The sequence below is a fragment of the Bicyclus anynana genome, chromosome 1, assembly GCF_947172395.1.
Source record: "Bicyclus anynana chromosome 1, ilBicAnyn1.1, whole genome shotgun sequence".
NCBI lineage: Eukaryota > Metazoa > Arthropoda > Insecta > Lepidoptera > Nymphalidae > Bicyclus > Bicyclus anynana.
The window spans coordinates 7,908,216-7,920,401 of NC_069083.1; the positions used below are offsets into that span (position 1 = coordinate 7,908,216).

A 12,186-nucleotide genomic window follows, 5' to 3' on the forward strand; every position below is an offset into this window, starting at 1 on the left:
TTTACGACCATTTCAGGGATGCATATATGTATAAAGGTCTTCGCATGTAAGTACATAAAGAAAAATAGACTCGTAGATAGCAGTTAATTTTCAAAGACCAGCAGGGTTATTATGTAACTCGGTGTACCATTAAAGTAATCAGTCACTACATCGTTTTTCATCGTATTTTCGTTTTTGCATCTATCTAATATTGTGCTTTCAACTAAGTTGTTATTTTACGTAAAGTAATGTAAGGGTAGTAGCATGTAGTAACGTTATTTTAATGAAAAACTGATATTTACGTAATTTCGTTGAAAAAGTCATGTTAGATAATCGTAGAAACAAAAAACGTTACCTTTAAATGGGAGGTAGCAGGTTTCAAAGGCTAGTGGCGTAACCATACCTACCTAATTCATTTTATGGGGCCCAATAAAATTTGGTCTGTATTTGTTTTGTATTAGATTACTTCTGAGCTATAGGCCTCTTGGGCTGTGGACCCCTTCGTCCAGTGGCCCCTTGGCATTTTACCAGTCCTGCCGCCTTATAGCTACACTACTGTCCCAAACCTCAACCGTCCAAGTAGGTATGTTTATAGCGTAATTTACCTGTATTTATATTTTGAAATTCATTACAGAAAAACTGTCGCCATGAGTAAACTAACTGAACTTGCAACCTGACACATTGGCCAATGAGGACGTGACTGCATCCGGCCTCTTATTGTATCGAGAAAGACGAGCCGTGGATATTTAGGTTATACCAGTGAGTTGTTACATCTAGAGATACAAAAACATAGTGAAAGCCTGCGACTTAGTCAACGTTTTAACTTGTTTAGTTGAGGAGTTCCTATACTCAATTTGAGCTCGAACGAAAGGCACAAAGTGGTTCTAATTTAACATTCCAATATTTGGTCTACATATCTCGTACTAAAATATCTGAGTAAAATTAATGCTTGAAAGATTGTTCGGTATATAATTATTTATGCCACTGTCATGTAATGGCCCCCCATTGTAGCACGAGTGCTACAATCGCTAATTACGTGTAGTGGCATACAATACTTTTTCTACGACAAAATCTTCTAAATAATATACGATTACTATAATACTCCTCCCTCCTAGATTTATCTCTTATAAGGAAGCCTGAGTTTTTGTAGCCAATGACATAGAACTAAAAATAAAAAATAAACATTGTAGCACGGTTTACCCGTGTGGTAATGAACATTACCAAACGACCTGTATAGGAATGAATAGCTTTGTGATATGGTTTAAGGTTTTATATTGAGTAGATTACGAAACAATGGGACTAGAAAAAGATTGTATTAGCATGACTATCAGCCTATTTTAAAGGCCCAGACCTCTTCTTCTTTTAGGAGAAGGGATATGGAGCTTAGACCCACGCTGCTTCATTGCCGGTTGAAGGACATAAAAAAACATTGTATACCAGTATTTAAAATTCATAGACAATAACATTTTACTGGGTCTGTACGCAGTTCGACACGTGCCGTTGCGGTTAAGGTAAGTGTACGAAGGTATCAGATTCTGTACTTCAACGATTCGCTCGGTAACCAGTCATGAAAGCATGGACAGGGAAAATGCAAGATTTAATTACCTGGAAAGAAGAAATCAATGCTAGAAAGTTTCATCACATTACATCATCATTATCAGCCTACACAAGGACGAGCCTCCCTAATTATAGGACAGGGATATGGAGCTTAAACCCATCAAGCTGCTCCAATGCGGCTTGACGCGATAAAATAATAATTAATGGTCCATAGTCAGCAACTAAGGGCCTTATTAGATGAAGCGAGTTATGCTTGGAGTTTTTCTGCGTGATCGAATCAGAATTGAGGTGATGGCGACCCCGCACCGAAAAACGCAGTGATGGTCGCCCCTTCACTAGGTGGGCATCAATCGGGTTGCAGGGAGCCGCTGGATGCTGGCGGCTCGAGACCGTTGTGTTTGGAAGTCCATGCAAGAGGTCTATGCCTAGTTTCGACGTCCGTTGGATAATTAAGACGGTGATATTGAATAATAAATAATGATTATTCTTTATAATTAGATAATGTATAGGCCGGCCCGTCCATACGGTGAACGGAGCATTCGCTCCAGGCGCCAAATCTTAGCGAGCGCCTAAATGATAAATAAAAATTTTTTTTTTTTTAATTGTCTATATTTAAGGCGAAGAGTTGAACGAGATGCGCACGAATATAGTGCATGGGACCCATCGCTTCGCCATCCGGTGTCCGGGAGTATGATAGTAGAAGTTATCGTTATTCTATTACTTCTAAAATCCACGGTCTACGGTCGAATTTCTAGTCGCGCCTGATTTTCAATTGGTCATTTTGGTTCTATTATTTTGGCCTATTTGGTTCTCCATAACTTCCTTACGCTTCAATTTTATTTATATAGATACATTAACACTAATAATATATAGTATAGTAGTTTCGATTACCCGCTGCCAAGGCTAAAGACATTGGGGAGGCCACCATTCAGCTCCAAATGTATCGCAGGCACGAACTGAACCGTCACAAATTGAAAAAAGCTCGATTACCTCTTCGTTTCTTTCGATCCGACAAGGTTGGCTCGATATGGTTATGTTGGTATATTATGTACCTACCCGTATCTGATAGTAATGTTGCCTACAATATTTTTAATTGGGTTGAGTATTCGGGCAAAACGCGGATCATGCGTAGAACGTCGGTTCCTTTTTTTCCCCTCCAATTAGTCGAAAACTGTGTTAGGATTTAGTAGTGGGTACGACAATAGTCACAACGGGCAAGAATCGAACTTATAATCTCTCAGTGATGAGCCTGATCGACTGACCGGGAACTATTTATGTTAGATTATTTTTGTTCAATAAAATTTTGTCATTTTTTTTTATTTTTGTTGAAGGTTTAAAATAGATACCTACCTAATAATGTAGATTCTAGATGGTTTTTTATTCAACTTATTCTGCTACTTACGTAATATAGGCTTGACTAAATTTATTTTCTGTGTTAAGTTCGCAGTTTCCTGAGCTAGGTCATGCGGTGCATTGTTCCTACATTTTTAAGTTTTACAAGTGAACTGAAATTATAAAACTAGGCTATGGACATTTATAATGTAACTAGATTATATTTTTAATACTTAAGTAGGTACTTAGGTACGTGCAGAGATATAACTATAGGCAGGGTTGGTTGTAATGCCATGTGCCCAAGGTCGTCGCAAGTAATGAGTGAATACCTGGAGTGTGATGGATGACACAAAGAATGAAATGTGGTCACTAAATCCTTCAGGATTATCTTAATTACCTACACCTACCTAGGTAGGCAATATTATAAACCCGCACCAATGTAGGTACAATAATTTATATAAATACCTGCCTAGAATGGAATTGGTTAAAATCTGGATTAGGTACCTTTAGATAAGGTAAAATCGACTCCTTTTATAATTTTTGAAGTCTCTAAAAATCTAGCTTACCTACCCGAGGGGGCAAGATGGACAATAAAAAAATAATTGCCGTACGCATTGTCGTGTGAGTTCGTCTATTCACGTCATACCTTTGCGTTTGCGTTTGGACACAGAAAACATAAGTAGGTAGGTATGTAGTTTGGTTGGTTGGTTAGTTCCTTACCTATAGATTCCCAGAAAATAGACTGTGACAGATGGACACACGAGTGATATTGTACTCAGACATTCGGAACTAAACGCACCTAAACGTAAAAATTGCGTGGTAATCTTTACCCATACAAAGCACAAAGTTTGTCTAGCGAGGTAAGTAGCTAGTATGTAGGTCTAGGCAGGTAAGTAACTAGTAATCTCGAAGTCAATTTAATTTATTGTCTCTGTTAGGTCAATCAGAATTATTCATCAACTAGAACAATACAAAACCTTTGAGGATTTGAGTCGATCGATCCAATATGCCTATACCTACTATCTAGTATTTATTGCCAGTCTATACTTCCTTACCTACTAAAGCCTAAATCGATGTTTAAATTAAACTGAGGGTTGAAAACGCCTGCCATTTCGTACTTACATACTTAATTAATAAAAAAAATATTAAACTTAGTATGAATAGTTTGTGTTATCGCCGCGTTGCAACGACTTGCGGTACGGACGGCTTCAGTGTGCTCGTGGCGTTCGAGCCGTCCACATCTCTTGTTGTGTCATTCTTTGTTGTGGGAGACAACCAAATTGAGTAGAAAAGGGCAGTGTTTGTTAACAGTCAAAGGCGCCTTTAACCCTACACACAACGTTAACAAGTGCGTGACTTCACTCAAGGTCATTCTCTGCCATTCTAGGATCTCTTTGCTCGACATTAGTTTTCTTATTTTTGTAATCACTCCTGAGTGTGCTAAAATTTGTAGTTAAATCTAATTGTTCGATCATTAATTTAGGAACAAGTTAATTAAAATTATTATTAGGTGTAAAAACACTAGGTAGCAATTTATAGGTACCTACCTACCATAAATTTTAAATTTTAATTTGTTTGTTTGTGTTTGTTGTGTTGAGGTTTGTTGATAAACATTCCACATCGTATTTGGCTTTATTAGGTACATACCTATAGAAAGTAGATATTAATCTACGTGTGTAAAAAACCTGGCATTAGTATAAGTGGTCAAAAATGATATGAATATGAAAAGAAATTTTCTAATTTGGTCAAAATGGTTACAACTAGTGACATCTACCATCTCAATAAAAAACCTTTTTGTACAATAAAATCAGTGACAAGTTTCAGCAGATACCATAAAACGACTCCACAGTCAGCGCAGTACACACGAATCAGGCAACCTAGTTCACGGTAATCACAATAGATGGCTCTGTACCCTATTCTCAGCTGATGGTTAACATCTACTCTACAAACAATCTACATCACAGGAAAACATAATATTACAAGGTAAGATAAATAAAGCTTAATATTAAATAGTTATTTTCTTTAAATTTATTTTTACAAATCAACCAATTTACAGGGTTTAGGCTGCATAGCCTTTATATGTGGTCCTCATAGCACATTGCACACTTATCATCTTTGAGCCACGATAGCCCAGTGGACAAGACCTCTGCCGCCGAATACGGAGGGTAAGGGTTCGAATCCTGTCCGGGGCACCTCCAAGTTTTCAATTGTGTGTCAAATTAAATATCACGTGTCTCAAACGGTGAAGAAAAAGCATCGTGAGGAAACCAGAGATTTTTTTTAATTCTCTGCGTGTGTGAAGTCTGCTTATCCCATTGGACCAGCGTGGACTATTTGCATAGCTGGGCACCGTTAATCAAATAGTTAACTTCGTTAATCGTTAGTCCGCTACAAAAACGGTTAGCTTCGTTAAACGTTAAAGCGTTACATGTCGGAAGAATTAACGCAAGTTAACGTTAATCGTTAATCCGTTAATATGACTGGTTAATATTGCATTTTTATATCATTGTGTGAGATCCCCATTGCAAAAATAAAGGTGAGCACTGGGGAAAAGTGACATAATTTGTTTTTAGTTGATTTTTTCTATAATTTTAACATAAATATAGTAATTTGTTGATTTCTTTGAAAAAAAATCTTTCATAATTTCTTACTTGTCTAAACCTGTTAATCACGTCGCGCGGTAAATAGTAAGCATTGGATTAACGATTAACGGACTTCTGCACATTAACGGAAGTTAACGGGTCCGTTAACATTTTTAAAAGTTAACTTAAAAGTTAATCCGTTAATCAAAATGTTAACTTCGTTAATTAACGATTAACGGATTAACGAGTTAATGCCCAGCTATGACTATTTGCCTAATCCCTCTCATTCTGAGAGGAGACTCGAGCTCATCAGTGAGCCGAATATGGGTTGATAATGATGATGATGACACTCGCCTTCCTGTAGCGCCTGCACTATGGCGAAGCACTTGACATCATGATAATAACTAGACTGTAAATGTACCTAGCTATATGGTTTGACAAAAAAAAAGCTCTTCACATTTAAGATTTCAAATATATTTGTACATTTTAAAATGTAGCGTACATACATATTACTAACTTAAACTATTTTTGAAATAAGCTTGTTAAAAACAAAATAATTAAATAATAAATCAATATCACAATGTGACTCTTCAACCACTGCAGTATTAGATCTCCGAAGGTAGTCTTCCATTCTTGGCGACCGCGCGACCAACTGCTTAGTATGAGTTTATATGGAGCACTAAACAAAGCCCGAGACCGCGTCGCGCGACCATCGATCGTAGATCGTTAGATGGGCTCCGAAGCGTCGCCGAATTGTCACTGGTTTCGCAAATGCTTCCAAAATGATCACAGAGACACACATAATTCCTTAATTATGTGTGTCTCTGTGACATAATTAAGACACAGAATTAAACAACAAACAATTAAACAATTGTTTAATTGTTTGTTGGGATTAAACAAGGGATTTTCTTGTTTAATCCCTTGATTAAACAAGAAAAACACAGTAAAATATGTTTTAAGTCACAGCATGCGCTTGTTGCATACTAAGTCATGATGTGCGTGCACGTCTTTGAGTAATGACACATTGTGCGTTCTTTAATATGGGGCCCACATAACGATATAGATAGATGGGAGCGACCACTTTTGCTTTGTGCTCCTTATAAATTGATACTAAGCAGTGCACTGCTGCTGCAACCAAACCAACCAACCAAACCAAGAACAGAAGTCTACCTTTAGAGGCGAATAAGAAAGTGGCAGATCATACTTTTCATATTCTACAAGAAATAGGAATTCTATCGTTTTGTAGGATAAACTTAAAATGCTTATGCTGAACAGTCTGACAAAGCCCCTACCTAATAATGATTACCTATGATGCAAAATATCACTCAGATTCAGTATAACTATTATTATGGGTTCAAAAATATATACAGATAGGTAAAAGTATCCAATAAATTATATGTATCATTAATTAGGACTTTACTTAACACTATTTACGATCATAATTATTATGATAGTCTTATAGTCTACCTATTATGACATATCGGAAAACTATGCCACGCCTCCTTCCTTATAGAAGAAGGGTTATAGAGCTTAGGCCCAACACACTTCACCAATGCGGGTTGGCGGGCTTAGGGCCATTATGTTAAATTCGTTAACAACCACTAACAGAAGTCAATGGTAATGACCGTAACCGACAATTCGTGCTCTCCGAGGCGTAAGACCACCAACATCTCAACTTCTGAGCAACAACAACAGCTGAGGATTTGAACAAAACAAATCTTAAAAGAAAAACTTAGTGTTACCCCAACCCAGAATTGGAACCTAGGACCTAGTGAAACCATATAGGCTAACACCTGGATCAATGGGGAAGTTTTTATTGCTTATGTTACTGGCTAAATATAATCTGTACTAATACTATATAATTATATATATAATCAGTATAATACTGGCTATGTATAATCCGGTTTTATATACAATGCCTAGGCAATGTATAGAATGCAAAGGGCTTTCTGGGAATGTATGAAATATTATGAATATGATTTTCTTTTACATGTAGGTATCTTTTTTATGTATGAATGAAAGGGCGACGGAACGAGTTGTAAATGTCTACTATGTTAATCTGTGGCTTGCTATTAATTTAATTTAAGTTACTGTTGTGAACCAACATAAATGTTATCTGTTGGTTCACAAATTTAGTTTGCCAGTAACATATTATACAATATACATATTGCTGTACATATTACATAGAACCATATAGTTCCCATTCCCATGGGAATACATGGGATAAAACATAGCCTATGCTACTCCGTAATAATGTAGCCTGTGCAAGAATTTTTCAAATCGGTCCAGTAGTTTTTGAGTTCATTATAAATAGATTTTTATTTTGATTTAACTACATATTTACCTTAAGAGAGAGCATGCTTTATAATTTAATGTAGGTACATAAGTAATACTTAATTAACAGTTCCTATAGGATAACTATACACCTACATAAAAATAAAATATGGCTAAAAACTAAATCTTATTGTATATTGTGTGTACAATGTACATGTTTCACAATAAATTTATTTTAAATAATCAGAATAATTACATTAGAACAAGAATCACATTATAAATAGTAAACTGTTAATAATTTTTTTGTTGTTTAGATGTGGTTGCCTGTACATGCTAGTGCACTTCTTGGTGCTGTAAGATGAATTTGCATTAGCAGTAGTGCTACCAAGTGTAGACAAAATATCATCCAATAATTTGACAAAAGAGACAGCAGTATATCCTTTTTTCCTTCATGAGATTATCTCATTGGTTGCATGGTAGCACTATCTATATTAGAAAATATTCACATATTAGAATAAGTGGATATTTTCCAATAGTTTACATTGACTCTTAAATCAATTATCTGAATATTTGCAATATGTACAACTTAAAGAATAAGTTTTAAATATAGTTAAATAAATTTATTAATACAGTTCCTGTATATAAAATTAAATGATGGCTGAAACACAATAACACATTATTATGTGTATAATATGTTTACAATAAATTTAAACTAAAAACATCAGAATAAGGATCACATAGTAAATAAGTATTCGTGAATAATTTTATTACTGTATCCTTTTGTTTAGAAGAGGTTGCCTGTTTTATGATGTTTGTATACTTCCTTCTGTCACTCCACGAGGCATAAAGATACAGATACATACAATATAAGTTTACACATTGCTTAAGCACATCAGATGGGCTTGAAAAGTTTGCATTATCAGATATATCCAATATATGGATATTTTCTAACAGTTTACATTGGCTCATAGATGAAAATAGCGCCTCAAAATCAATACTTCTATCAATTAGTTGAATATTTCTAATTGACTTATTCAATGGTAGAGATCTAGATATTGCTGCATGACATGAACAGCAAGAATTAGCTTTCACAGATAAAGTAACAAGATTTTGACAGCATGTAAATAATATTTTAAAAAAATCAAGATGGTAGCGTATGTGTCCACTCAAACTTAAGTATGTCAATTTTCTCAAATAGTCAGTTTGTGAGGATAAGTTTACAGTACATTTGATGTTATTTTCAAACATGAGAGCTAACTGGCATTTACTTTTTTCTTTAAAAGCTGTGTCAAAGTCTAGTACACAAATTGGTGGACCAGTTCTTCTCTTTTTGCCATTCATTGTTGGGCAGTGAGGGCACAGTTGTGTGTCTTGGGGAATTGTAACATATAGATTAAAATCATTGGGTACCGCAATGTCTGTTAATGCATCAAAATAGCATGGAAAAATGGGTCTTAACTTACACCACAAATTTGAAAAAAATATATCATCAAACTTTGTCAAACTTTTATTCCAAAGCATGATACAGACATTTCCAGACAAATCAATATCAAAATTACGTGTAATATTAAACTCTATGTTCAAAATCAAGTGTAAAATGTGTTTGCTGAAGAATTTTTCAAATATAGGAGTCACATAACATATTGGTTTCGTCAAACAATGTTTTCTAATGATAATTATAGATTCATAATGATCAAAACTAAATACATCAAACGGAGACATTTGATTCATACAACCGTGACTTTGGAAATCTCCGTGCTGGTTTGCAAAATGATGCATCATACAGGCCGCCGACATTTGGATTTTGGTACTGGAAATACATACAGTGAAGTTCTCAAAACATAGAACATCAGGCGAAGATAATGCACTGTGTGTTGGATCGCAATCTATAATTGTGAATTTTATGTTTTTTAACATAGCCTTACCTAATATGAGACTAGGTAGCTGAGAATACAACATAATATGGAGATTACCCACAAAGTGAACATTTTCAAAGTTCTTGAACATTTTTTGATACTGTTTAATGTTAGACTGATTCAATACTACTTCCTGTAACTTTGTGTATGGCTTACCAAATGAAAAATTAATGCTAACATCTTTTATAGTTGGACACACATCATGAATGTGAACTAAGTCAGTGATTGAAATATTAGTATAAGTGACATCCAATGTTTTCAGACAATGCAGTTTCTTGACTACTGGCATGAACACTGTCTTATATAAGTTGAACATTCCACAAACATTTAGTTCCTGCAGATGTCTTGAGATCTCTTTGAAAAACGGCAATTTAAAGGTCTCCGGTTTTGCCACAACATGAAGTGATAAGTTGCACTTTTTTATAACACCAAACGTTGAAATAATGTTCTGCACACGTTCACAAGCAATGTATAGGTTGTTTAATGATTTTATATCCAGCATCTTGATAATTAAGATGATAATTTCATCGGGCAAATTCAGTAAGAGACTCATCTCGAATGGTATTAGATATTGCCTTTTTAATAAGTTAGCATTCGATGTGTTTCAACGTTTTTGTAATCACCAGATTATAATATCGCAAGGCCCGGCACCATTTTTGATATTGTTATATCTATCTTTGTTGATTTAATTGAAGAGTTTAAAAATATTAATTATTACACAAAGCAAACCTCAAATCACAAATTCACAACCTCAACTCAAGTAACAATTAAATTTTTTGGTTATTTTGATTTGATTTGACATTTGATCAGATGCACTCACAGATGATTACACAGACAACAAATGAAGATGATTTAGCACAGATTATCAGAATTAAACGAACTGTTTGTAATAGGTCTGAGGTGCTACGTACATCAGAGATGTCAAATGAAGTTTTTGTATCAGCTGTCTAATGCTCAGACGAATGAATTATATAGGGACCCATAGTATCTAATAAGTGTAGGGACCTATCTCGTTAAATAGACGTTACCCCTCTGAAGTCTGACCTCTGACGAATTAAAAGGTCTACGATTTATCACGTATATAAAAAACAGGCCAAGTGCGCGGATCGGTCGGATCCGACTCCGTGTGATCCGACACAATGAATTTCTTAAAAAAATCATTTGTCAGCAAAATGTTTTTAAATTCTCGCTCTTTAATTTTATTTTTCTTTACTAATGTAGTTTTTTCCATGAAGAAAAGGCAAAGGTTACACCGTACAACCTTGTCTTCAAAACTCGCTCTTTAAATTCGCAACTCAAAAAAATCAAATAAAAAAAATAACCGCATTCCACAGACAAGAACGCTGCATTTTATTCCAATTTCAAGTTTTTTTTTATCAAACAATCAGGACCTTACCTTTGGCTCAATCGCTCGACGCGCAGAGCCATATAACCAAAAGAAGAAGAAGAAGGGTCTTATCTACGATGATTCTATTTACGAATAAAACCAAAGATTACAGTGTATTATTGGAAATAAAACCTCCAAAGAGTAGAGTAAGTATATGCGAAAACCTCCTTCGTTATAAAGTAGTCTAGTAGCTACTTGGCTTGTACTCGTAACTGACAAAAATTAAAAAAACAAAATTACTTTAGGCCCTAGAGGCTGAAATGCTTGTTTAACCCCGCTGTGAAGTGTTAATATGATGTTTTTGAGCAAGAGTAGTGAAAAAGAGTAGAAAATCGAGTGTGTGTACTTTGACCAAATTTAGAAAAAATCAAGTTAGGGCGATTAGAAATAAGCAACAGAATACAAATATATATATATTTTTTAATTTTCTTGTCTGTCTGTCTGTCTTTTTGTCCTTTTATCTGTATGTTCGCGCTATTCTCTGGTTTTACAAAACGGATTTTGATACTGTTTTCACTGATAGATTAAGCACAGTCCAGGGCAACATAGAGGCTTTGTTACATACAGAATAAAAGTTATTTTGAAAAAACCGAATTGCTCAAATTTATTTAATTTATTTTGTTATTCGCAGGCGTTATTTGAAGAAACATGTTTTACACTATAACCGTGTAATATCGATATTGATGCATATACTCAACTAACCAATTTGTTTGTTTATTTAGTTGAACTCACGAAACTAATCTCAGTCATATTGTCAATTTTTTATCGTATGAATGCACGTTTCCATTACAAACAATCACTACTGAATAGATTTACCTGAATGGAGATTATTAATTTTGGGCCTTATTGAAAGAAGATAGAAATATAGATTATCTAATTGCTCCGAATTCGTGCCATTTTTGTTTGTTGGCCGGCCAAAAAAAAAATGGCACGTTTCGTGTGAGATGAATGAACGATGAAAAATCGTTCATTGAGACAATAAGATAGACAGAGTAACGAATACGAATTAGGATGTTACAAGAATAAAGCGATCAAAAATACAAACATACACCTTTGGTAATCTTATTTTGAAATTGTGTTGTTATATTGAAATATCCCGCCCTATATTTGCCCCAGATTGCGCTGTCCCGGGTACTATGTGATAGACTACAAGCAGTTG

General features: G+C 34.9%; 1 protein-coding gene across 1 annotated transcript; it reads right to left on the reverse strand.

Moving 5' to 3' along the window:
* Positions 1-5,902: 5,902 nt before the first annotated feature.
* Positions 5,903-10,472, reverse strand: LOC112055723 (uncharacterized). The gene has a single exon (XM_024095912.2). The coding sequence runs from the start codon at positions 10,191-10,193 to the stop codon at positions 8,421-8,423; it is 1,773 nt and encodes a 590-aa protein (XP_023951680.1). The 5' UTR covers positions 10,194-10,472; the 3' UTR covers positions 5,903-8,420.
* Positions 10,473-12,186: the final 1,714 nt, after the last annotated feature.

Coding starts and splice junctions, on each gene's coding strand:
- LOC112055723 (XM_024095912.2), bottom strand. CDS start 10,193: ATGAGTCTCTTACTGAATTTGCCCGATGAAATTATCATCTTAATTATC.